Raw genomic sequence first — 27,557 nt, 5'->3', positions numbered from 1 at the left:
CTCTGGTCTCACTGGTGATTATAATGAAGATGGTCAGGGTTTTGGTGATCTAATGCAGAAACTAATGACATATCACAGTAGACTGCAAAGATATACAGTAGGAAGTTGTACAGGCCGAAAGAACTCAGGCCAAGAAAGGCCAATGACTCTACGTACAGCCCTAATTTAAACCTTAATGTGTATAAGAAAGCATAACAACTTCATAGCATGGGATGAGCTTATCAAGTAACCAGTTATGCTGAGACCTGTTTCCTAAAAAGGTCTTCATGACTGAGATTATGTTTATGTGAATAACTTGTAGCACTTTAAAGGCCCCTTTGCACTTTGTTAAAATTGAGCAGCATGGTTAGCACTATGACACTTTATCAGCACTGCACTTTAAGAAAAGATTTGCACAAAAAGAACCACTTGCACACAAGGAATTTAAACTATTTATTGGATATTTATTGAGTATTTTAATAGTTCTTGTGTAGCCCTTTGTTCCAGGGTCGGCACAGCAGCCCCACCATTAAGAACTGGGGTTGCTGTCTGTGGAAATGAGACTTGTTGTTTAGAGCAAGCAAGGGTTAATGTTTGGAAATTTTAGCAAATGTTAGTGTAAAATCTGTTAAAGGTGAGTGCAGGAGAAGTGCTGTGGTGCTAAGAAAGTGACTTACCTGTCTTTTCTGTGTTCTCTCCAGGGTGTTTGGACAAATGTTTCCCCGGGGGTCCAGACACTATTTATAGGTTCTGGGAGAGACCATGGAAAATATAGGGTTATTTTTCAACATAATTTGTGGGATTTCTTTGGTGTTTGGGTGTATATTTAAAACAGAAAATGTTTATCAAAAATGTGTGTCTATATATTTGATTTAAATGTGTGTTAAAATTTGTTAAATGGAAGTTAGGAATAGTTTCTTTTTCATCTAAATGCTTAGTCCTTCATCTGCTGAGCCTATTTAAGGCAGAGATTGTGTGTTTAATGAGAGGCTCGATGCTGTGAAGCTGAAAGTAGATGTACATGAATAAACCTGCTGATACTTCCACTTGAGTTTGCCTCATAGTTAATTTTTCTTCACAGAAATCCAGCCAAAAGGTCGCCTGGTAACAGATATTAATGTCTGTGGTGGTGGATAGGCTGCATCCCAAAGGCCTTTGTGTAGTCTTCACCACCCTGAAAGGGTGAATAAGGTGCCTTAGGGGTGGTGAGGTTGGTGTCAAAATGCACTGGAGTGCTTATAGCCCAGGAAAAGGTGCTATAGATTTAAATGTCTGCATGTTCCGCACTGTGATGGAAATGGATGTCTCTGTGGGACTGATTACTGCCATTGGAGTGCAGACAGTCTTTATGTTAAATCAAAAATAATAATCACCACAAATTATCTTTAATATGGTGGCATGTTCATAAACACACAAAACTGGATATTTACAGGCAGTAGAGAAAAGACACTGTTATGATACCTATAAAGGCATGTTAAGCTGGGAAAAAGACATTTCAAAATGTTTTGTTTGCTTCTGAAAATAGCTGCGCACAAGAGATTTTTTGATTATTTTATTCAATTATTGGTGAAAGAAAAGTGTTTTGTTGCAACGATGGACCTCAGAAGTACAGAAAGCAAATAAGAGAGTGAAACAGCAATCTTCTTTGAGCTTGTTAGAGCAACTGCACCTTTATTTTGATGCTGGCCAAATTTTCAGTATAATCCAGGGATCATAGGCAGACTCTTGAGTCAGAGTTTTAAAAAAATTGGGTTTGGAGCATGATGAATAAGACACAAGTGGTGTGTCCTTTAGAGTTTAAAAAGTAAATATTGATATTGTAATTTATTCAGTCAGCAACAGGCAGTCGGGAAAATTGTTGGTCGAGTGCAGTTGCTTTAAGTCTTAATAAACCATCACCCTTCTAAGGAATTAAGAATTGCACTACACAAAGCATTGAAATTATGTCACATCCGAATGCAAGCCTAGCGTCGATCACCACCATATCAGGAGGGGCAAACTTTTGCTTAGCAACCAAAGAGGTACACATTCAGATAATACTCTATTGATTTTTCACATAGTTTGAGTCATAAAGATTATTGAATGCCAAGAAAACCTACCAAAATATAAGGGCAGATATGATGAAAAAGTACCTCAAATCAGCAAAAAGTGTGCATATAATGCTACATTCAGACCACAAGCGCATTATGATCTTCTGAGGATCTGACGCACGTGAAGCACTGCAAAAGCAGCGGCAGGAGCTGCTGGAGTAGGAAAAATTTTACTTTTGCTGCTTGATGCGCCACATCAACCAATCATAGAAGCTGATCTGGGAGCTGGGGACAGACACAGCACTGCTGATGTAGATCGCTATGATAACTCCTCTGAAATAGTTTATTAACGCCTAAATTAACTTAAAATGTCGAAACCTGCTGGAAAAATATGTTCGATTTTATTATTCTGCTGCATGCAGTTTGGATTACGTACGGGAAAATGCCTTCCAGCCACCACGAACAGTAGAGGAAAACCCAAAAGAGGCGAGCGGGCCAGAGGCTGCTGTTGAATGGGATTTCCATTGACAGAGCACCACTGGTGTATGGGGGTCTAAGCGGCTCCCACAATGAAATAATATTTAAAGGCAGGATCATAATCTTAAAAAACTGACTGCACAGATGATGTTTTCAGGTGGACTTTCTGACTTAAAAACATATTAAAACTACTTTTTAATCACTGATCACGAAATATAAAACAAATCTGCTGTCCATTGATAACAGGTGCAGCAGAAGCAGCAGACGCTTCTGGACCCACTTTAATGGACGCCCTTCAGGAGCATCAAAGATGCTCTTGATGCACGTCTGACTTTAATGTGAACAAGCATCAAAAATTAAGCAGCAGAAGCTTTTTTATTTATTTTTTATTTTTTTGCTTCCAGCACTTGCGGTCTGAAAGTAGCATAAGATATCTTAACAATGATGGGAAAAAACAACCCGGCTGAATGGCCGAACCGCGAGTGGCCTGTGTTACATGACTGTATAACGCAGTGTGTTCTGGAAAGCCTATTTCTTTTTTGAAGTATGAGACGATATTTTCCTTATCTTTCATTTTTCCGTGGCTAGCTTGTGGTGTAGGTTGGGTAGGACGAGGCCAAGGGTTTACCTTCTGGTTTGGTTGGGCTCAGAGGGTGTTACACATTAGTAAGTTTGCACCCAAGTCGATCTTTTTGGTCTTTTCTCAGAATTTGATAGAAAGATGGTTTACCTTCCAGGCTACTTCATCCCACTGCAACACAAGATTTGAACATCAGGACAAATTTTACAGTGGTCCTATCTATACACAGTCACATCTAATTACTTCACAGTTGTTTACCACTTCTGTAATGGCGGTGCATGGTTGTCAGGTTTGATATCCTGGATATATGACGTTATGTGATGCTATGTATAGAGAGGTTCGTTGTGCCTGTATACTACAACAGTATAAATTGACATTATGTCCATAATCAGATGCATTTACTGTAGTTTTGGCTATTAGTTCCCTTCTTGATCTATCTGCGTTAGCTGAAATATGAACGGTGTTAAATTCCCTTAAGCTATGGTTGTTTTTTTCCTTTAAATGAAAACTCCAAATGTTTTTATTTTGTTCATGTGGTACAAAAACAGCCAATGAATACAGTTTTTGGGGGCCGCTTGATCTCTCTTTACTTTGACTCGATTTACCAATCTTACTTTTTAGCAATTCATGTTTTTATCATTCTTAAGTGGCAAGAAATCCCTTTGATATATTAAAATAAAGATTTTATTTTATTTTTTTCAGAAAATGATCTATAAAGCTGTAGAGAATGACAGGCATATCATCCGTATATGGTTATCCCTGCTATTCCTGTACGATGGGCATTTTGTTTGAAAAAACTGGCTTTTTCTAATTATATGCTTTCAAAATCAATGTGATTTCATTTGTTTCGTACTTTCAGATTTTCTATTTTTAAGAGATGATTTCTGTTATCTAAGTATTAGGGTTTGGCTTCTAAGTCATATATTCTACACTGTTTAAATGGCCAGATAAGCAAATGGCTCATGGGGGTTGTGACCAATCCTACACTATGAATAAAACGTATTAATAAAACTGTCGTTGCGCCAAGCAAGTTTGTTTAAACTGAAATTTCACAAACAAGGTTTTAACTTCAAAATATATAAATGAATCTTTTTCTCAAAACAAAAAATAGCAAATGATTTAACAACTAAAATAACACAACACCTTACAGTTATAAACTACCATGTGCAACATTTATTTCTTTATCTTTATAAGAATTAATCCTAGATATCAGATGAAGACATCCGGATATGTAATCTCAGTCTTGTCTTAGTTACACAAATATTACAAGTGGATATTATCTGGGTAACTAGTAAGTGTTTTCTGTCCTGCTAACTGGCAGTGCACAGTAACAGATGGGTGAAAAGCAGTATTAAGCCACTCCAGACCCCAAACCCTAGCACTTACTATGAATCCTGTTAAAAGCAATATGAACCCACTTAAATGAAGATCAGTAACAGCTTCATAGCTTGGCTAAATCACTGTTGCTATGGATGCATCCCTGCTCTAGAACAGACATAAAATGCTTTTGCATGTTGTGCCCAGTTGCAAACAACACCCCAAAAAACACAAGCTGATATATCTTAGCCCAACACCATAAATTGTCTTAAGGAAGCTCTTAAAGTTTCCCTGCAGATTTAAGCCGCCACAGTTGCTCCATGTAATCCCAAAATGGCTCCAGAGACAGCAATAAGCCGCAACCTCTGTAGGGCCCACGCCAGCTGTCACAGGACTCCTTATTCTTCATGAGTCGGATTGTATGTTCGCGCTGCAGAATGAGTTTGGAACTGTTCAGATGACTGATGTCTATGCATGAGGGATAAGGATTGAAACCTCTAAGGAGGAACATTAGACCTATGGATAATGGCTTTTAATCTGTAGAGGGTTCTGCTGGAAAAAGTTCATTCATTTAAGTTGCATTTCTGCAAGAGTTTAAATTATAGCAGCAGTATATTTGAATGAAGGTGTTTGTTGGAAGTGCGTTGTGTGTGTGTGTGTGGCAGTGGGTTATTGCTGACCGGTGCGGCGGTTAGGTAGTACGATCTATGCCAGCTGGCTCAAACGCATTGTGTCCAAGTTTGACATATGACGCTGCGAAAAAAAACAACAACTTGACAACCGCTGTTACCATTAACTTTGGCTCTAAATGAGGGTGGACGTTTATTGCTCAGCGTTTGTCAGCTCTTTGAAGTATGGAAATTCACATACAGGTGCAAGGACGTTTCATTGAGCGAAGCCTCTTATGAGTGCAGTTGTGCAACAGGGTGTACAGCGCCGTGTAGTAAATCAGTGCAAGCCGCTCTCCAGCTTTTCTAACAAGCTAATGAAAAATTTGACCTAATCAATAGCGGTAATGACACTTTGTAGGATTAGTCATGACAAATCAATAAAGGGGAAAGTACTGTTGGATAGAATTAAGAGGGTTCTGTTTTCATAAAGAGTCTTTTTACTCTGCTGTTTAACATTACAATAAGCTGGTTATATAAAACATATAAGTATGCCACCCTTTGTAATTATCCCTGCTTTTTCTTGGTACACATTTATAAAACTAAAATACAGTAAATACCTGAGGAAAATTGATCTCTCAAGACATTTTCTGATCACCTTGATTGAAGAAGTCAATATGCTGCCCTTTCCCACCAAAGCAAACCTTAAGATGGTACTAGTTTCTTTATTTTGGCTACATATGGGTCAACTATTTTGTTGATAGGAAAAATATTCAAGTGAAAAACCCTAGTTGATCACTGTGATGTGAAAACCAACTACTGGCACAGTGTTGGTATTGGTATTGTTGGTTCTTATTCCTGAAAAGAGATCACTCGGGACAAACTCTCTAAATAACACTTCATAACTTATATGTATTAAATAACTAGGAGGCATTAGAAAAAAAGATTCTGACAGAAATTGTAATCTTACTCAGATCAGAGAAGAATTTACAGAAGGCAGCTGCTCACCTCCGGGCTCACCTTTTAGGAAGTTTAAGAGGCATTTTATACATCTTCAGTCTGCCACACCATCATATTTTACATCATACACATTAGCAGATGAGTAGACATCCATTGCTCCAGCCTTATCAAAATATTACACTTTGTTCTTAGCTAAAGGACGCTGTTCTCATTCCATTCCCAAATCTTTGCCGTGTACAGAATTAAGATTCTAACTGTATATCCGGACAGAGGACCAGTTTTAATTAGATAAATTATTGTGGAAAACATCAGTTCTCACATGCAACAGGCAGCTAATATTAAGGTGTAATAAATTCATACATCATCAATGATAATGATCCTAACAGTAATAAAGTGCTTTAGGCACGCTTTCTGTAGACCTTTTATTTAAATACTGAAAACAGCATTAAATTTAATTAACTTAATCTCAACAATTGAACACGATTTATTTTCTAAGTTACTACAAATAATATGGTTTTGTATAAACAATTTTTTACATGTAAAGATTGAATCCAAAAATCTGAAATTTTAGCATCCATTCAATCACATGACAAAAACCAACCTACCAACTCAGGTTTGGGTAAGTTTAAGCTCTGCCCACTGAAATTAGCCACTCAAAAAATTCAAAACTTGTTTTCCTTTTGTTCATTTATAAATTATTTTGGGTAATGCATTGAGTCATTTGGGAAACCAATTTGTGACTTCACTCACCAGCGTCTTGAGATCTTACTTTACTATATGCGCAAAATTATCCTTTGTAGTGATATCATCCTCCATATGGCGTCAGCACCTCCTTACATTGCATGATGTTCTCAGCACACCAGCTCATTTCTCATCCTGTTTTGCTGATTTCTTTTGATTTTGCTATGTTATCCATGCATGGAAGCATTGTGTTTTTAGCCCTTGCTTTAAAGATTATAAAGAAATCAGGAACTCCACATGGGCTTCTAGTTATTCCAAATGTTGAGAATCTATCGAGCTGATTTAGACCTAATCAGAAGTTTTCCAAGCTTATCATTATCTCCCTTTTATCTCCTCTTTCTTTTTATCTTTTCTACTTTTTTTCTGTTTTTATCTTTCCTGTTCTACTTACATTGCAGTGCCCATATTATCTGTAAAACACCCTGCATAATTATAATAAAGCAATTTATATGGATAACTCAAGCGGAACACTATGGCGATAGCCGTACTGCTCCACTTGTGAAAGTGAAATCTGTTGGGTTCTTTTTGCCATAAAGACAATTATTCTTATTGCCACATTGCCAGACAGGACACCGTAAAAAAAATAAAATAAAATAATAATGACAACAATAATAATAATGAATAAATAAATCACCTCATCTTTTTAAAGATCCCAAAAAAATTATTTTAAGTCCTGGCATCTTGTTCTGGGTTTCACAGATAACTTATAGTGGTAAATTTCAACTGGAATGTCTCTGAAAGTTAGAATTAGTAATTGTTAAAGTTTTTACTTTTACTTTTTTTTATCGGTTCTTTATTCATGACATGTTGCAATAAATCAGATGTTCGCAAGGACTGCTTCTTTTTATCAGATTATATTTTTAAGTACAAAGTGTATTCAACGAATACTACATGGATCTGTTGTTGCCATTGTTATGGTTGTAACAGTGACCGTAGTGGTGATCGAGAATGTGAGCATCTGTAGAGTAAGAGACTAGAATGTTGTTAACTCAGAGATTATTTGATTCAAACCTCTCAAATTTTTGTTTTGGGGGTAATGGAATGCACCATTTCTTATTTTAAGACTGTTCACATCGCAGTTATAGAAGATTATATTAATCCCAACAGGAAAAGGAAAAGTTTTAGTTGGATTTTGCATCAGATGGTGAAAAAAAAAAACGATTTTCTGTCTTTTCCTGATGCAATTGTCTTTCCATGAAATCCAGATGAGCTATATACTGTGTTAGCTAGTTTTACAGCGAGCTGGCATAAACATCATAGCATGTTTGTGTTTTTTTTTTTCTTTTTTTTTGCCTAATTAATTTTGCAATAAAAAAAAAAAAACAACATTTCAATCAGGGTTATCCAAATGCAACACTATTCATTGCCCACAACAAATTTGAAGATAAAGAAAATAAATATTTATTTTTCTCTTCAGAATATATACACATAGATAGTTACAGTACACACAGCTGGATAGACTCACACACTAAATACACACACACACAGAGAGCGTGGATTTGTTTTCTCTGTGATGAGAGGGATTATGGGATAAAGGAAGCAAGGCCGCAGCAGTTTAGTTCAGTTTGGACCAAAGCTGCTCAGAGCAGCAGCACAATGACAAATACAGATGAATGTCTGGCAGCACACAAGGGATCTGTATCACCGTTAACACTACGGACACTGGATATATGGAACACAGAGCCTCTGATTGGGATTCGGGAAAAAGGGTGGATCTGTCGGTTCACTCCCACTCCCCCCCTTTTTTTTCCTTTTTTTTTTCATTCAGATCACTTAAGATGAGACGAAACCTAAGCTTCCAAGAAAAATCTAGGGATTGCAAGCGAATGAAGCAAATCTAACAGTGGTGCTTTCAGGAATGTCCTGATTTTTTTGCCGTTGTACTTTTGTTTTTTCATTCATGGAAATATGGGAATATCACTGTTTTCTACACAACCGATACCAAATTTCTTTCATTTTTTTTTATTCTATCAGATTTGAAATAAGAGGGGACCCCTATTTTGTTTTGATTTAGGACTTAATCTTCTAAAAACTGTAAGAAATGGTATGACAGAGAGATGCATCCAACCCATCAACAGCACAATGTGGGAATAAGCCAGCTGGATTCTTATGTCGATGATGCAAATTTATAGTATGCATTTTCATTTGTTGTAAGAGATCTTTTTTCATCCATCTCCTCTCCATTTCTGTCACCGACATTGTCAGTATAATCTGCAATAAGGGAGTCAGCTGTCACATCAGGACTTTGCTTTCCGTCGCTTCAGTGGTATAATTCTCGTTTGCAGCTGCCACAGCAGCATTCATATTTGCAGCCATTGATTGCTAAGCTACGGAATCAATGAGCGGTTGTTTGACCGCGGTCGATTGCACTAAGCAGACCTAAACCACACAGCAAGCCCCGCTGAGAGACAAGGAGTCACAATAATTAGACTGAGTGCAATCTAACCAGACTGTAACAGAGTACCTTTACTGAGAGCTGCAGGTTTTCTAAATCTAAAAGATCCAAGAAAGCAATAATTGAAGCTGAGTTGGGCCGTTCTAATAAAATACCTTTCATATAACTTTGTTTTTGTTGTAAATGAGGTTCACAACAAAATACAGGTTCAAGCACAGTTTTAAAGAAGGAGGAAGTGTGTGGAATTTTATTGAAGCTTGTTAATCCCCTTTCCAGTCTTTATTCATCATGCTGTTATCTAAATTATAATGTACTTTATTGTATGCTGATTCCAAAACTGTGTGAATATTACCTCTTGATGTCCAAAAACATAGGATTTAAGGTGGAGTTAAGGTTCCTATAGGGGACTCAATTGATTTAAGTACCTCATTTATTACGACTAGGCTTTTCCCTGCCGCTTGATCTTATTTGGTTCCTACAGTATATAAAACATTTCGTAAGGTATTAACAAAAGGTTTTTGGCATTATATTTAAAAAGAAAAAAAAAATTAAGCCAATCCTCTTTAAATACATCCAATAAAAAAGAACTTGATTTGACCTGACAAATCAATTTTAAAGCAGTATTAGGAACAGTCATTCTTTTACAGGGTCATTTGATATTGTTGAATAAATTCCTTTTAAAAGGGTTTCATACATAGTAACCAAATTGAACTTTATGGCAACAGCCATGACTGTGTACTTGTGAAAGCAAATTTGTTGGATTATTTAAGAGCTCTTGGACACAAATTTTCAGTGTTATAATGATAAACAGAACACACATAAAAAAGTGAAAAAAGAAATTAATTTTAAAAAAGGTTATTACTTTCCTGTATTGCACCAATCAACATTTTCCCAATCAACACTGATTGTTAGATTTTTATTTAGATCACATAAATAAATAAAAAACAAAAAAATTGGATAATCTGCTTTGGTTAAAAATTGACTTCAGTTTCTTTGATAACTAAAGGGTAATTAGTATTAGTGCTTCAAAGCATACATGTAGATTTATAATAAAGTCAAAAATTGAGAGATTTTGTGTATGATATCTAGGTTATGAACAGAAAGTTTTCCTTTTTCCCAATGATTTGTGCATCTCTTGTGTCAGAGTTTCAATGTTTTCTCAGCTTTAACGCAACTCCATTCCTCAGGTAAAGCTGCAACTAACGATTATTTTGCACTTTCATTATTCTGCCTATTATTTTTTCGATTAATTTATTAATAATGAGATACCAAAAGATTTTTTTTTAAAGAAAACTTTTTTACGAAATTAAACCAGGTGAAACTTCTGGGCAGAGCATATGGACAGACAAAATTTGTTTTTTAATCTTAAATGCAAAATCTAAAAAGATTTTTTTTACAATCTTGATATAATTACTGCTCTAAGTATGTTGCTGTGTCAGCTAAATTCATGTCTTAGAGTCTCTATACTCCAGTTAACCTTAAATCGATTACTAAATTAGTTGACGATTATTTTAATAAGCTATTAATCGTGATTAATCCGATTAATGGTTTCAGCCCTATCCTCAGCCATACAAAGATAACAAACTACAACTAGACAACTACTTTGTCTAAAAAATGTATTTATTGACAAACAATTAAAAAATAGGCATGGGGAACTATTTTGGTTTTATTAAATAAACATTAAGACCTGTATTTCAAATAAGCCATAAAAAAATGTCAAAAGATTTTGACTCTTTAAGACATTTTAAAGCCAAAGATTTTTTATTATACTTGATCTAAAATTGAATTTTTACCTTCAGAGACCAATTCTATAAGGTTTGCCAAAACCTTTTAAGTTAGTATATTTAACAAATAGGTTCAGATATTGACCAGACATGATACTCTGAAATTTCAGTTGTCAGATGATTGGGGTTTTAAATGGAGAGTTTGTAGGAGCACTGATCTGTTAAATGTCAAAGTAGAAATAGTTTCTGTATATTTTATACCATCATTAAGCATGTTTCAATTCATTTATCTTAGTTTGTTGTCAGGTGTTGTTTATAGAAATCCCCTATATTTCTGTGTCCCTTCCTTTAGCCACAAGAATAAGACATCAGGCTGGCCGCCTCCCGGTCCAGGCTCCTGGGGAGGTCTGCAGGGGCCCCCATACAGCTGGGACAGCATGAGCAACACCAGGGATGGCCGGGACTTCTTAACCAAGTACGCCTCATCCTATTAACACATTGACCAACATGATTTTAATTTACACATGGCCTCCTTTTTTATACTGAAGCCCTTAAAGAATCCACCAGAAGAAGCACATTACTTTTGCTTTAAATTTATTCCAAATGTGTTGAAAGTCAGGTTGGGTATCACTGTTTGAGGGTGGACCTTATATGGAAAACAAACATTTTTTTAACCACATTAAGACATAAGGAAGTGAACTGATAGAGACCAGTATATATAAATTAGTTTGATATTTTAGCATACAGGCTAAGGATCAGTATGTCCAATGATGGAAATGTGCTGCTGACATGTAAAAAAATGTCAATTGTTCAAGATGGCAGTTTTTGGAAAATACATTAAAGCGACTGTCTAAGGTAGGATAGCATAGCAGAAGCATAATGCTATCCAATTTAAGAGGTTTCCAAAATTATCACTCTTTATAAAAACCTATTGAACAAAAACACCGGAAGGATTAATAATCTAGATTTCAAATCTGCCTGTATGATCTGATTGAATTGTCTCTATAAAGTACCTTGGGATGACATACTGTATGTAGTGAATTGGCGCTGTATAAATAAACTGAATTAAATTATAAGTGATTGCTTTTATGCTAAAGATAAATATTGGAAAATTTAGGTTGTAGCAGGGGTCTTGTTGTCATTCCCAACAATAGAAGTGCTAATAAATGTGTTGTAGTTTTTTTTTTGACAACAAGCAACTAGATTATATTCGCAGCATCAGGATTAGAATATTGGTCTCTATAACTTCTCTACACAAGCAAAAAATTCCTGCTTGATTTATGAAAGTTTAATGAATGGGCATAATCAAGTCTGCTTTCACGTAACATTGACTTAATATTTGGTGTCTTGTTCATGGAGAAACTAAAGCTAAAAAAGGAGGCATATTTTTATTTTTTCCATGTTTTTTTATTGTAGTAAGTTTTATTTTTTCAGTGGAAATCTTACTATAAAAAAAAACATTTAGTTTTTCATCTCCATCAACTCCTTGTGCTGAATGGAAAACATTCTATTATTGAATTGTGGTGCGAGGCTACATCAAATTATTTTCAAACAAACAACAGTTTTCACCCAATGTGAAAGAGATCTTAGTAGGTTAAAGTACCAGTAGGTTTAGATAGGCCAAAAATAGGCAATAATGCATGTATTCGACTTCATGTTACATATTATTTATTTGAAACAGTACAAATAAATTGTCCATAAAAACCATGTAATGCCATGCTGCAGTTGGTTAAAACATGCAGTATGTGACTTTTTCTTTCAGTTATTCACAGCCAAATACATATGCACGAAACTAAAAAGTCTTTTTGCATTTTGTTTTCCTCTAGTCCTTAAGTCCTCTGAAATATAACTGTAAATATCAACTGGACCTAAGATGTTGACGGGCAGAACTTTTGCGAAAAAAAACAAAACATTTAAAGTAAACTAACGTTTTAAGAAATATATAATAAAAACAGTTGTTAAAATATATTTTTGCATTTTGTTTTCCTCTAGTCCTTAAGTCCCAAATAAAAAAAACCCAAAACATTTAAAATATAGAATAAAAACAGTTGTTAACTATTTCTTGCCCTTTCCATCTTTTTGTGCCACATATTTTCTTAACATAGCACCAGGTGTATTCCCATAGCATTTTTTTTTTTAAATTTCACAGAATTATTCATATTTTCATCATTACCATTCTAAACATTATTTTTCATAATTAAATATAAGATCTAAAAACTACTTACAGTGTTTCTAAATCAGAAAAAGCTTCATCACCATGTGTTTAACATGTACAACTGGATTTGGTGATAATGTGCTACACACAGACAAGCAAACATACAGTTGACATTAAAACTTTAGAAATATATCATTTCAAATAAATAGTTATATGGGAATTGGGTGAGAATAGATAAGAATAGAGCAATTTGCATGTTGAAGAGGAAGAGCATCTTGGTACATTTTAGAAATATACAACAATAATAAGATGAATTCAGATTAAATAGTATATATTCATAGTTGAGAGGTGGGGTTGTGTTCATCTTGTAGTCAAAGACTATCTCACTGATTTCAGGAGACTAGTCTGGCTGCATGATCTTTCACCTGTAGGCTGTAGGAAATGTGTAACCTGCGTAACGCATTATTATATACAGTACATCCAGTGTTTTAAAAGGCAGAAGCAGTCGGCCAAAAGCCAATAGCTTTTCTTTTTCGACACAGCTCAGGTTTACATACCGGTACCTGAAATTTAACTCTCAGCATCAAAGTTTAATCAAAACAAGCTACAGTGTACATCATACATATTTATTTAAACCCTCCATGTATGTCAAACAGCTGATCAACTGAATAACATCATTTTTATACTGAGAATGATTACCGTAACTTTATGGTTTGATCCTGTTGAAGGCTTATGAACTATATGAAATAAAGGGGCATGTTTGCAACCCTCATTATAACAAAGCTTTGGACGGGTTTCTCATCAACAGCACCGTGGACCGTAGCAAAACGCTTTAACAACCAATCAAAATCGTCGGGGCGGATCCCATTACACCTGATAGAAGATATAGGACCTTGTTGTCCACACAGTCTAGTGGTGGTTTTTAATACCGGCCCAGAGTGGCATACACTTTTACATAACATTTGGCAAAAATGATCAAAACAAAAACAGGAAAACTTTTATGTTGTGTCTTCTTAATAAAACTATAGAAATCTAAATCAGACTGGTCTATCTCTTTGGTTCTGTGTCATAATTTGGGGGTTTGAGCCGTTATTTCGATGAAGCTGTGAAAGGGTGAATGCTGGTTACAGAACACGCTTTTTGTTTTGGAAGAAAGTGTGTATTTGGTCTTGTGGGAAGCTGTAGAGGGGATGGGCTGACCCAGTGTGCCTTTATTAGAGAAACACCATTGGTAGAGTTAAATAAGGTGTTAGACAGCCTGGCATAGACTAACTAAACACTGTAAGCGTATTTTATGACTTTCTCCGGATTGTTCTGGACTGAAATTAATCCTGATGGACTTATGTTATCCTGAAGTGTTTTATAGAATAGAATAGAATAGAATAGAATGGAATGGAATAGAATAGAAATCCCTTTATTGTCCCACAATGGGCAAATTCTGTTGTTTACAGCAGCACTAAGATTGTAGAAAAAATTGTCACACAAATGTGGACCTTAGAAAAATGTATAAGAATAACATGATCAAATAAACTACTGTACTGTAAAGTGTTTTTACAATATAAAAACTTTGTACCTGGAGAATAAATAACCAATATACAGCTAAAGTTACTTTTACAGTATTGGATATTTGAAAATAGCAGCAACATCAGAGATGTGCAAAATGACAGCAGCATGTTATTTAACAGGCTAAGGTAGAAACTGTGCAAAACCAGCATGAATGTATAAACTTATTGAGGTTGTTGGGAACAGTGGTGGTTATAAAGTCTTCCAGCTGCTGGGGGGAAGGATCTGTGATAACGCTCCCTGGTGCATTTAGGGTGCAGCAGTCTGTCACTGAAGGAGCTCTCCAGTTCTGCAGCAGCTTCATGCGTGGGGTGGGAGAAATTATCCAACCCCTCCTTTTGTTTCCCACCTCCTGCACTGAGTCCAGAAGGCATCCAATCACAGAGCTGGCCTTCCTGATCAGCTTATCCAGCCACTTACTCTCAGCTAAAGATAAGCCACTGCTCCAGCAGACAGCTCCATAGAAGATGGCTGATGCCACAACAGAGTCATAGAAGGTCTTTAGGAGCTCCCCCTGTACTCCAAAAGACCTCAGTCTCATTTGTTGTGAGTCCAGTCCAGTTAGTTACTTATAAAAGTCCACTATTTCATTGTTCATTGCCTGGATGTTTACCGGTGTCAGTTGGGTGGATCTGCTTCTGTGAAAGTCCACCACTAGCTCCTTGGTTTTCCCTGCATTAATCAGCAGGTGGTTCTGCTGGCACCAGACCAGGAAGTTCTGGTGCACTGTCTGTATTCTGAGTCTTCCCCACCTGTTTGGAGGCCAACTATGGCAGAATGGTCAGAGAACTTCAGGAGGTGGCAGCGTGGAGAAGTTAATGGAGAAGTCTGCAGTGTAAAGGATGAAGAGGAACGGTGCCAGCACTGTTCCCTTTCGGACCCCCATACTGCTGTTCAGTATGTTGCAGATCGTACATCAGTTTAAATCTGACTCTAATCATAAACGATTGTTTCTAGTCAACTTATTTTGACAGTTTGCTGTTTGCTGTTTTTCTATTGATGATATGGAAGACTAACAGAGTGGGTGTGCCTGTTCAAACCCACTATAAATAAGACTTGATCTCTTGAGTTTGTTCTTTACCCAGAAACTAACCTTGTTATCTTAATTCTGTCCTGTAGTTAGATTAAACCCCACTGGCCCTGACGTAGAAGATGAGCAAGCATGGCTAACTGAGACATGCCTCTTTGCAGCAGAGATGAACAAATGAGAGCAGCATGTTGTGACCTTGGACCATGTTTCGATCATAAGTACACATTTAGTTAGTTATTATAATCACTTGGTTTTACTCATAAAATAAAAGCTCACAACGCCAAAGTTGAGGACTGACATGGGAGGTTTCTAAACATAAAAAAGTAGGAGGAGGGACATAATTTAGAGGCTCCAAGAGAATGAGTTGCTTCTACTTAAACTGTGTATCCCTCCGTTCAGTATCAGAGATTCTGCAGGCTTAGTATCCTTCCAGAAAGACATTTCCGGCTCTGGACCAAATGTGCAATTAAATAATGCATTTGCATTTTTGTAATTTCGTCAAAGGTGACTGCAATGACTTGCAATTCGCAAAAGGAACAAGAAAATGTGAATCTTTATCTGAATGAACTCATTTTAATGTTGCACCAAAGACAAATGGCAGCATATAGCAACAAAATTACAAAAATAGAAGGCAGACACTTTTGTTAAGCCTGAAATACCTCAATTGCTTTCTCTGGCCATGCATCACTTTTATTGCTTTATTCTCCTTACGCATTGAACTGAAAAACGAACTGCTTCAGGGTTTTTGAGATCCACTAAGATAAAAAATGCCCTTGATAAGAGGGTTAACAAGGAAGCGAGATAAAACTTATGTTGCATTTTTTATTGTTTAAAAAAAAAAAAGGGATTTTGAAACAACAGAGTGACCCGTATTTGTGACTTGTAAAGCTCTATGATCAACAAGCACAAAAAGTTTTTAACATTTTCTTCTTAAGTGTGTCCAAAATTAGTAGTAACAATCCCCTATAAGGTGAAGAAAAACCGAGCAGGAAAGTGGCTGGATTAAAAAAAAAACCTTCTTTAAATGTGCCATATTAACACTGCTTGGTCCAAAAATCCAACAACTGCAACTGCAATTGTTTTGCTCAAGTTTGCAAATTAGCAATAGGATTAAGAGCAGTTTTAATTTAAATAAAAAGTCCTTTACAGAGAATGAAATACAGCATCTAATAGATATTATATATGAGTTTGAAAAGGAGTTATTAGGACATGATTGAGTTTTCAGTAAATTTTTAGTTGCCCCTCTTTTCAGAGCTATATATGTCTCCAAGAGCTAAAATGGTGTAAGTTCACAAATCTGAGGGTTTTATGAAAGCAGCATGGCCTTTAGGCTTAAGAAGTTCTCTGCATGTGAGCCAAAGATGTGATTTATGAATGGTTAATTTAAATGCTCCAGTCCTAAATTGTAATTTTATTAACATCTTTTTGAGTTAAACTTACTCCTTTTGTGGAGATGAATTCATTAATCTTTCTCTAATGTGCACTTATTCGTATACTGTCATGGAACCGCCCTTAACCAGCTGCAGAGTTTATATTCTGACGCCGACCATCTTGTCCATTAACCACAATGTCTTTTGGAAGGGAAAACGTCTGCTGACTCATTTCACTTATGCTGTAGAGGGTTAAGCAAAATGTCTGCAGTTGCTTAGTTGTCTTATGAAAATGTTTTCGGTTGTTTCCTCCTGCTTTGTTTTTTTTAGCCAAGGGTCCCAGAGCAGCTCCCTGGAGGAGGTCCACCTCGATGGTCTCCCTCCCGCTCCTCGTCTGGTGGAGATGAGAAGGGATCCGGTCCTGGGCTTTGGCTTCGTGGCTGGCAGTGAGAAACCTGTGGTGGTCCGTTCTGTCACACCTGGTCAGTGTAAAATCCTACTTTTAGAAAAATGAAATATCATTTGTAGAATCTTAAATTGTTGGCTTTTTGAACCTGCTGGCTTTGGTGAAAATCAAGGTCTTACGGTTTGCTGGATAATCAAAGCTTGGGTGAATGTTTTATGACTTAACCCTGCTTTAAACTTCTCTACATCTTTATCTCTGACCTATCTGCTGTGTTCCTTGGCCTTTATGATGCTGCTTGTTTTCTAATGCTCTCTAACAAACCTCAAAGGCCTTTGCAGAGCAGCTGAATTTACACCAAGATTAAATTACAAATAGTTAGACTCCATTTACTATGTGACTTCAAAAGGAAATCGGTTCAACTGGGTTTTGTTTATAGCCTCCAGCAAATGGTTGAATATAAAATGCCTTTTTTTACAAACCGTGTTTGAATGAAAGGTTTTCTTAACTAAAAACATAAAAGAGAAAAAAGTACAAATGTTATTCCCAGGTGTAGCAGAGAGAGGAATCTTCCAAGAATTCTTAGTAATTTCTAGTCCCATATAAAAAAAAAAGCCCCCATCTGCAAAAAGATGCCTCCTTTGTTTGTCCTATTATAGCATTTCAGATAGCAAAAGTAATAGCAGGTTGTCTAAATATGCCCAGGCAGTTTGGCTCTATGAAAAATATCTTGAGAATTTCCTGATTTACTTTCTTAAATCCAGATTCAATTAAGCATCACAGTAGGTGGGCCACATTGAAATAATGATAAACTCTTTGTGTATGCATGTGGGCATGCGGTTGTTTGTATCGAAAGAAGCATTTTTTTATTGAATATGTGTACGTAAGTTCATCACTTGGAAGTGTACATTTCTAATTGTGGCAAGGACTGTAGAAGGCCTGCAATCCCTGGCTTACATGGCAGCTCCAAAAGACAACAGTTATTACAGAGCAGCCATAAGGCCACAAAAAGAAGCAGGTCGCTAACAAAGCAGCAATATAGACTTAGAGTTAGACAGATTGGTTTGTATACACAAGTGTTTAACAAAAAGAAATTTCGTTTAGAACAGCTCTCTAGACAATTTCCTTTTCTAAAGTGCAGCCTTGATAAGGTAAGCAGCAGTTGTTGTTGAGCTGCTACTACTGCCTCCAGCCCCCGAAGCCCCCTCTTCTCCTGGCTCAGGGGAGGAAGAGGGCGATAATGGCGATCCTGTGAGGGTGGTAGCCCCCTGGTTTGAAGAGGCAGAAGTGGCTGAAGCAGCAGTGGTGCCGCTGGCAGGTTTAGCAGCGACAGACGATGCTGGAGAAGGTGTGGAAGCTGGAGGCGGCCAGGAGGAGCCAGTTTTGGATGTTTCAGCATTTGGCAGGGAAGCATCTAGAGTTCTCTCCTCATTTTCACCTGCAATCTACATGCCAAAGGTTTGAGACACAGGATACTGAACACAATCCAGCCCCAACAGCCATGGCTAAGCCTAGAAACTAGCCCCAAGGACCCAGGACCAACAAGACTTGCTAACATTTGGTTGTGTCTGGCGTGGTCCGGCTCAGTTGTGCCTGCCATTTACAGTCAGCACTTATCTAGGTTAGCGTGCTCGGGCCGATCTCGGCACAGTTTCAAAAGGGTAGTGTAAATGGGGCTATAGTCTTCCATTCTCCAACTCCAAAGCCCAAAGTGTTTCCAGCTCATTTCACATTGAGGTGAAGGATGGAGCAAAGCATACCAGAGAAGGGACTATTATCTTCCCAAACCTAAGACCCATGTGCCATGTTGAATATTCAATTCAATTCAAAAATACTTTTCCCCATGGGAAATTAAATGTTACAATAACTCAGTTTTATTTAACCAGTTGTTGTAGTTGTTGATAGTTGTAGGCAGTAAGGATGTTCTGCAGTGTCTGTCTTGCACCGGATCAGGACAAGCCTCTAAATTAAGACTCTTTGTTGTTTAAAAATCTTCTGAAGAGGATACTCACAGTTGTCCAAAATGTTCTTCACTTTATGAAGAATTCTTCTTTTTTAAATAATATCCGGAGGTTCTAGATGACCTCCTAGAACAGTGCTAGGAGTTTACCCCTGCCCGGTTACCCTAGCAGATGATGGAGGAAGGAATATGTTAGGGACAGCATGACTCCCTCCTTGGGCACCAGTTCCCTAACCCAGACATACCCCCAATCCCTGTTTCCCCTTTCCCAGCCCAGGATGGCGTGAAATGAATCTCCACTGAACAGGAACCAGTTGTGACTTTCACCATTGTGAAGACTAAATGCTTTTACAGTCACAAGCAAAATGTTACATTAACCCAAATGATTGTTTAGGGTCTCTTTTCTTCCTGTAAGCATGTTGGTTGATTGCAAAACTGCTGGCATCTGTCATCAGCTAGGTCGGCTGCGTAAACTAACACGCAAGCACCCTCTTCTCAGTAATCAATCAAAGCTGAATTCCAAGCAGGCTGCTGAACTAGTGACAATCCTATTCAGAGAGCCTGGTCAACAAAGACAATCCAGCTGCTCCCACCTATTATATGTGTCAGGAGATAAACATGTGCAAGGATTAAGATCTATACTGCAACAGCGCTATGTGCACACTGCCTAGTTAGTTCATTTAATCATGAATCTCTCCAGTGGAGAACTTTATTCAGTCAATGTTTTTCTGCGTGCAGGTGGTCCATCTGAGGGGAAGCTGCTGCCAGGCGATGAGATTATCATGATCAACGATGAGCCAGTCAGCTCAGCCCCCAGGGAGCGAGTCATCGATCTCGTCAGGTAGATGCACAGTCTGGTTTTTGGACATAAATATTCGAATGACGCTGAGTTTCCCATACTGAACAGCGGAATGCCAAATGTTAGATTTATTCATTGTTTTCTAGTGAGCTTCAAAGTCTTTAATATGTTTGACTGAACGTCTCTATCCTCCTGAGGTGTCTTTCTCATTGAATTCTCTGCTTTTGTTCATACATTTTAATCTCCACTCAGGCCTGTTTCCAATATACTCCAGGTTTGTTGAGATGTATATTTCCCAACTATGCCTAGAACAACTCTCCCTGTTCAGTTGGTATTACGAGTCGCATTCTTCTTAAGCGTGCTTTGCAGTCAAATGTCAGATTGGATATACATCCTTGAGAAGTTTGCAACAGTTAATTCTAAGAAAAGTGTGAAGAAATGATTACTTGTTTTCTTTTAGTCCATTTTTGGTTTGCAGACACTTATTTTAAAGGTGTGGCTGAGGTGATTTAAGCTCCATCTATTTGAGATCATCTATTTCTCTTTTAGAATACTTTTAGGAGAGGCTTTAGTTTTATGTCAGCAGTCAGTTTTATGTCATTTAAGTCCAACTTTTTTCTCTCATATTACTTTCCATTTGCACTCTATTTTGAAGAACTGCAGTTATTTTATTTCAGTTATTATTTTTACTAAAGGTACGCCTGTATCAGGACAGTTGTTCTTTGCTGAGCCTACCCTAAATGGATTCATTGAAAATGATATTAATTTACTCAACTATATGTTTATATTTAATGCATTGATGTCCAACTTGGTTAATTTGTTTGCCTTTGTCTCTTCAGTGAAAGGAGACACTGACAAACCTAATGCTTTGTTTACGTTTGTATGTGTCTATTGTTGTATCTCTGTTTGAATTAAGTTTTTTGATATTTGACTGCTTGCTTTTCTTTTTCAATCTCCTACAGGGTGTTTGTGTGTTTGTTTTTTATGTATATTTTCTCCAACAAATAAGTGCTTGTGTTGACTCTGGTTCTAGAGACTTCCTGTTTAAAGGGGATTGGTCTTTCCACTATACCCACGTGTTTACTGAGAATGAAGAAATTCTGTAAAAATCATTAACTTTATGCAGTAAGCTAATTTTCCTGAGTGATACAAACAGCAAACTGGCTTTGTTTCATTGCCTGCATATAATTGGATCTAAATCTGACAAGAAGACTGAATAGTAGATTAAATTTGACCTAATTTTCTTAAAAATTTGCACTATATAACTGAATTACATTCAATTAGTACTGCAGTATCTGATTAAATTTGTAATCATTTAGTTGTTGTTGAAATCCTTATTAGTATCACTCCAGTGAGGTTCTTGCAGTGTGTTAGCAACAATTTCCACCCTTCTGCTTTAACTTTAATGCAGTTTTTGTCAAGAGAGAAAACGTCAAGAAGCATCTTTTGGTGCGCTCATGCTCCGGTTACTCTGACTCAAATGCTGCTCCACAAAATCATCTCTGCCTTTTTGTTTTTCGAATCAAAATGAGAGATTAATGAGTTTGTGGTTGAAAGCTCCGGGTTTGAGCCGCATGTGTTCGGCCGGTGCCAGAGGCTTTCATTCCACCTCGCCTAAGCTAATCATATTCTTCCTGTATGTCGGCTGTCGACGTTTCTATGTGATTGTTTTGTCGTGATTTAATTGACTCTCTGGTTTCACCGTCTGCTTGTTGCAGGAGCTGCAAAGAGTCCATTATGCTGACTGTTGTTCAACCATATCCAGTGAGTAGACATACAGGATTTATCATCTTCTCTTACAGTAACTGATGCTTTAATAAATGATGTTTTTTTGTTTTTTTTACCTGAACAAATAAGTACTTGCAATGCACTTTGATAACTTTTCTTTACTCTTAACTCAAAACATATGCAAGGGAGTTCATAAAGCCATCTACAATTGAAGCCTGTTTGCAATATACCTCAATTATTTGTGGCCCAGAGCTTCATTGTTTAGTATTTGCTGACTTGTTCTGTTTTTATGTAAAGGCTTATATGAATGCGAAATTATTTTCACTTTACATTTTGTATGTCGGGAAAAGAAATTAACTGCTTTCTGTTATGCAGTAAAGTCCATTACTTTTAAAACACTCCACACGCTTAACATTTCAGACAAATTGGAAATGCATTTCTCTGTACATCCCATTATAGATTACCTTTTTTTTTTGTTGCTTTTTTTAATCCCCTTTACATGTATTGTATCATTAAACAAGCACAATCCAAATATAAAATTCATTTTCAAGTGAGAAGAGTATTTATAAAGGGGAGAAGAGAATCCAAGCCCCATTACTTTTGTGAAAAAATAACCTCCTATACTGTAAAGGTGATGGCACAATTCATTTTGGATAGTTTTTTATTCACTTTTAAGGAGATTAATAATTTAAAAAAAAACTCATCATTTGAAATCTGCATTTATAGAAATGATATGATATTTAAAACAAGGATTTATCCAAAACATTAAAGCTAAACCTGCAAAGGGACAAACTTGTTCACCCTGTAAATAATCAATAGCAGTTCTTAAAGTTATAATCATGTCAACTTCCTTTTTTTTTTTCAATTATATACTTTCTCCGATTCCTAAGCATAGATTATTTTGCACATTTGTGTTTCTCAAGATATGATTCCTATCTATCCTTAATCACGGTAGGATCAATAAACTTCCTGAGTGAAACATACTAAAAACAACACATGTAACCTATGTTGAATTAGTGTAAGTCTGTGATTTAAATATAAGGCAGATAAATATTAGAGGGTTGAATTAATGATTATTAAATCTCATTAATTTTATAGCTCTTGCCAGCCTGAATTTCTTTTGTCAATAATCAGTTTAAAATTATTTCTAACGGGTCATGAATATACCAACCTAGCAGAGTGCCTTGACATTTTTAGCCTATTATTTCAAGATGTAAAGGTGTGATTTCTTTTTTTCTTGCCCCTTTTGGACAAGCATTTAACTTGAGTATCCAGAACTAATAAAAATGAATTTATGCTGAATAAAGACGCCAGGAGTGGTATCTACATTAGATGATGCAAACCTTGTAAACCTTTAACAGAGGCCCATTTTTTTAACAATCCTTAAATTTCCATTGGAAATTTTATCAGAGGTGGAGCGGAAAGGTTTCCGGTGCCCTGCAGAAAAGGCTTTTATGTAAGGGTTAGCCTCTGTTTGACAGGAACCTTTAATTTACGGGGACAAAAAGCTCCCTGCAAAAGCAATTTATAGCAACTTTCAAGCGACCTTGAGATGAGGGTTTAATATGGTTTTTAAAAGTCAAAAACTGAACTTTGTGCTAATACTATTAATGGCGTGCTTCTGTCTATAAAACCATTGCAAAATTTAAACTCCATCAGCATGCTTAGGTAACAGTTCCTAGAAACTGAATATTTGAAAGAGATATAGCTCAAGCTGTGGTGCTTTTTAAAGGCTGCTACGTACTGATTGTGTCTCATCAGTGCCGTCTTGGAGGGCATCTATAGGGCCCATAGGCATTGCTGCATGTTCTTCACACCTGGGAAAAACTTTGTTTTCTCCAGGGTTTCCAGCTGCTGGAAAGGATTTAGATGGGTTTGTTTAGTTTGCAAAATCAAAAAAGTTCTCACATATCTCTCTCATATCTGTAATCGTAGTCAACTCTGGTGGTTGAACATGCCACTTCTGCTCACTTGCAGCGTTTCCTCTATAATTTATCCAAGTGGGACAGTCCCACCCTGTGTCACAGCTCACTCCTGGTGTTTGCAGTCCCAAATAGCGTACTGTCAATCGATCTTCAGGGCTGTGTTCATGGGGCAGCCTTTGACAGCCTAGCACCTTGTGAATTGTGGATATTCACATTCAAAATAAATGTTTGTCTTGTTCTTGCCACTTTGAGAACAACAACAAAAAAGTCTGTTTATTGTGAAGGATGTAGCAGCCTGTAAGCATTGAAAATGTCCTACAAATGTATAAAAGGTTTAAAAAGCTATAAAAAAATATGTTTTCCCACCCTTGAGCTGTTAGCCATTTACAGTATATGAGAGACCAGTATAATGTTGTATGAATGAGAGAGCAGTATTTATATAAACACGTTTAACTATTTTGGAAAAGGCAAGGGAAGTTTATTCATATAGCACAATTCAGAACAAAGACGATTCAACGTGCTTTACATGAATTAAAAACAATAAATGGAAGTAAAATAAAAGCAGAATAGAAGCAAATACTGATAAAACAATTTTAAAGCAGGTAATAAGATCAAATATTTAATAATACTTCAGTTGACATTTCAGTAACTTCAACAGCTCTAAACTAATGAATCTCCATGTTTGGTTCTAGTTCTAGACTTGACCTAGAAGACCTGAGAGGTCTGGGAGGTTGATACACTGACAACAAATGTGTTGTGTATTGAGGTGCTGATCCATTCAGTGATTTATAGACTAACAGAAGGATTTTAAAATCTGAGCTACAATCTTTGTCAAAATCTCTGAGCTACAGGGAGCCAGTGGAAGGACTTCAGAAACGAATTGATGCTTTCTTAGTTGTAGTTAGACGGACAGCAGAGTTTTTGATCACCTGCAGCTGCTTGATGGACTTTTTTTAAGCAAACCTTTGAAGACACTGTGACAGTAATCAATTCTACTAAAAACAAATGCATGAATTAGTTTTTCTAGATCCTGCTTGGACATTGGCCCTTTAATCTTGGAAACCTTGTTCAAGTGATAAAAGGCTGACTTTTTAACTGCCTTTATGTGAGGGGCCCCAGAATTGAGCCTAGCGGAACCCCAGATATGATTTTTCTGGTCTTTGATTTAAAGTTCCCTAGTTACACAAATAAGTCATTTTCCTTCAGGCAGGATTTAAACCAGTCCAAAGGACCAGAAAGGCTGACCCAGTTTTACAAACTTCCTAATAGATGTCGGAAATTCTCCATAGCAACTTATATTAGCAAATAAAAGGGTTTGTATCACAGCATCAGTATTCCATTGAGCAGGGGTCTCTTATTAACGGCTAAAAATTATAAAAAAAAGAAAAAATAATGTACTATAATAACAAATACCAGTCTTAGAAGCTTTAGTGGTTTTTAGAAAAATATGTCAATTGAATTTTAACAACATTATTAAATTAAAAGAGCCAGAAATACAGTATCTTATTAAATGATTTTTTAATTATCATTGTTTATATCAAATAATAATCCTATATAACAAAAATCCATGCTTCATATTTATTATGTTTTATTTTTTCCATATTTTAAAAGCTAAAAATAAGTAAAATGTTGTTTTTTTAGGATGGCAACTGATTTCCTATGGCAGACATTCAACAAAATAATATGTCATGTAGTATTTTGTGGCTTTAACAACTTTTACTTAGCGGGACTCAGGGTGAAATGGCTCTCTGAATGTGAAAAATTGAAGACCCTGCCATAGAAACTGCATTGAGACTTCAAATCCATTAATTTTTCATTATCAACAGGAGTTCATTCCTGTTGTCTGCTAAAATTCAGGCTCTCTCCTACTGGTGTGTACCATGAATTAAATGCAAACACCTCCCGGTTTACAACTATACTAACTCAAAGAGGCAAAAACTTTTATTTTCATGATTTTGAATAGCTATTTAACTTACAGTGTTCTTTTCACACTTTTGCACTGCAAACAGTCTTTCTATCAGAGGAAGATTTTAGTGCTTAGATATGGTGTCTCACTGATCAATAAAATATCTGATTTTGGAGTCACTGTTGAAAATCATACAGAAAATGGACTTAACATACTATTGTCATCTGTTAATTTATATGGGCTTCTCAAATTATTTTTGTTGCTGTTTTGCTTTTCACCCACCCTCTATTTTTTTCTGGTTTCTACAAAAAAAAAAAAAAATACATCAAATCAGTTGTTGAGTGAAATGTATAAAAAAAAGATATTATTTATTGGAAATATTAAAGTTAAGGCAGCCTGTGATTTTTCTCAGACTTCATTTGTTTGTCAATGCTTCTCTTGATCCTTTTTTTTCTGTGTCTCTTTTTGGACGACTGCCTCTTAGTCTCCTAAATCAGCGTTCATCAGTGCAGCCAAAAAAGCCATGCTGAAGTCCAATCCGGTCAAAGTGCGCTTTGCTGAGGAGGTCATTATAAACGGCCAGGTCCCGGTCAGTCCCACTGCACGCACACGCACACATATAAACACATGCTTATGTTTGACCTATATAGGCAATGCCAGATGGTTTCTGCTTAAGACGGACAGTTCGCTGCATGCAAAATAGATAAGACAATCACAAAATGAATTCTTTTCACATATAAAAGGGGCTTCATATGTACAAATGAAAGACAGTGTTGACATTCCTTCTTTGCAGAATCCGGTGAAGGATAACTCTTTACTATTCATGCCAAATGTCCTGAAGGTCTACCTGGAAAACGGGCAGACAAAGTCTTTTCGATTCGACAGCAGTACCTCCATCAAGGTATGTGCTTCCTCTGTGTCTCTGGGGCAAAATTAGCTGCAGCTTCTGCCAATAAACTCACCCAGAAGAGGGTTCTTTTAGAAGTATATTCCCTTATTTTTGGTATGAAATACTTTTTCTGGTGACAAAAAGATATAAATGAATGTTGTATAAAACATGTGTATCAAACCATTGTTTATTTCCAGAGTTCCTATTTATAACTGTTGTAAATCTGAAGCAAAAGGTTTGCTTGCTGTATTTAAAAAAGGAAAACATACCTCTAAATCTATATATGATTTTTATTATGGAAATAAAAATAGAGAATCTTTTTACAGTTTAATTGGAAAAGAGAGCAAAGCAAAAAAATCTATATCGATGTAATGCTTTTAATGGTCATAAATAATCATGTTACTTTTTTATAACCTTAGCAAGTTCAGAATTTGCATTGAGTTTTCTATTGTGAACTAGCAGAATTATCTTTCTTTGTAATTACAACAGTGTATTTTATTTTCATTCTATGAACCGTTAGTTTTAAATGCCACAGCAAAAATCAGCACAAAAACAACAACATATATCTAGTCTGGAGCTACTGTGCATGTCATAACCTCTCAGTAGGCTTTTCTTCATGTTTATTTAGCCGTTGAATACATTATTAAATAATTTTACAGATATTAGCATTTTTTCTGAAGAATTCTCTGATTGAATATTATACATAAAAACTTTAAGCTAACCCAAAACAAATCTATTTTTGTGCATATAGGGTATATTATGTTTTTTATTTGGAAAAGGAAAAAAAAAAGGCCCTGAATTATTTCCTTTTTTTTTTTTTTCGTGTGTATGTTTTGTTGATTTTGGCTCAGTTTCTTTTACATGGAATATTTAGAAAGGCTTTGCCAATATGAAATTATTTTTGCCTTTGATGTTGTACTCTATGTCTGACTTTTATCTTAGTAGTCTATTAACAAAAAATAATAAATTGATTTAATGTAAAAAAGAATAATTCCCACAGTCTCTAATTTTTACTTTG

At 36.3% G+C, this 27,557-nt stretch overlaps 1 protein-coding gene across 1 annotated transcript in view; it reads left to right on the top strand.

The window, feature by feature from the left end:
- The window catches only part of LOC107095458 (FERM and PDZ domain-containing protein 4-like), an 85,891-nt gene that overhangs the window by 44,035 nt on the left and 14,299 nt on the right, over nucleotides 1–27,557 (top strand). Inside the window, exons 2-7 of the mRNA XM_015391573.1 lie at nucleotides 11,164–11,286; nucleotides 17,260–17,411; nucleotides 20,031–20,133; nucleotides 21,810–21,855; nucleotides 26,135–26,239; nucleotides 26,444–26,551. Coding sequence (XP_015247059.1) covers nucleotides 11,164–11,286; nucleotides 17,260–17,411; nucleotides 20,031–20,133; nucleotides 21,810–21,855; nucleotides 26,135–26,239; nucleotides 26,444–26,551 — 637 coding nt within the window. The remainder of the gene's footprint in view (nucleotides 1–11,163; nucleotides 11,287–17,259; nucleotides 17,412–20,030; nucleotides 20,134–21,809; nucleotides 21,856–26,134; nucleotides 26,240–26,443; nucleotides 26,552–27,557) is intronic.

Source organism: Cyprinodon variegatus, unplaced genomic scaffold (genome assembly GCF_000732505.1).
Source record: "Cyprinodon variegatus isolate N-32 unplaced genomic scaffold, C_variegatus-1.0 Scaffold549, whole genome shotgun sequence".
NCBI classification, from domain to species: domain Eukaryota; kingdom Metazoa; phylum Chordata; class Actinopteri; order Cyprinodontiformes; family Cyprinodontidae; genus Cyprinodon; species Cyprinodon variegatus.
The sequence above is the reverse complement of the archived record's forward strand: the minus strand, read 5'-3'. Positions and strand labels throughout refer to the sequence as shown.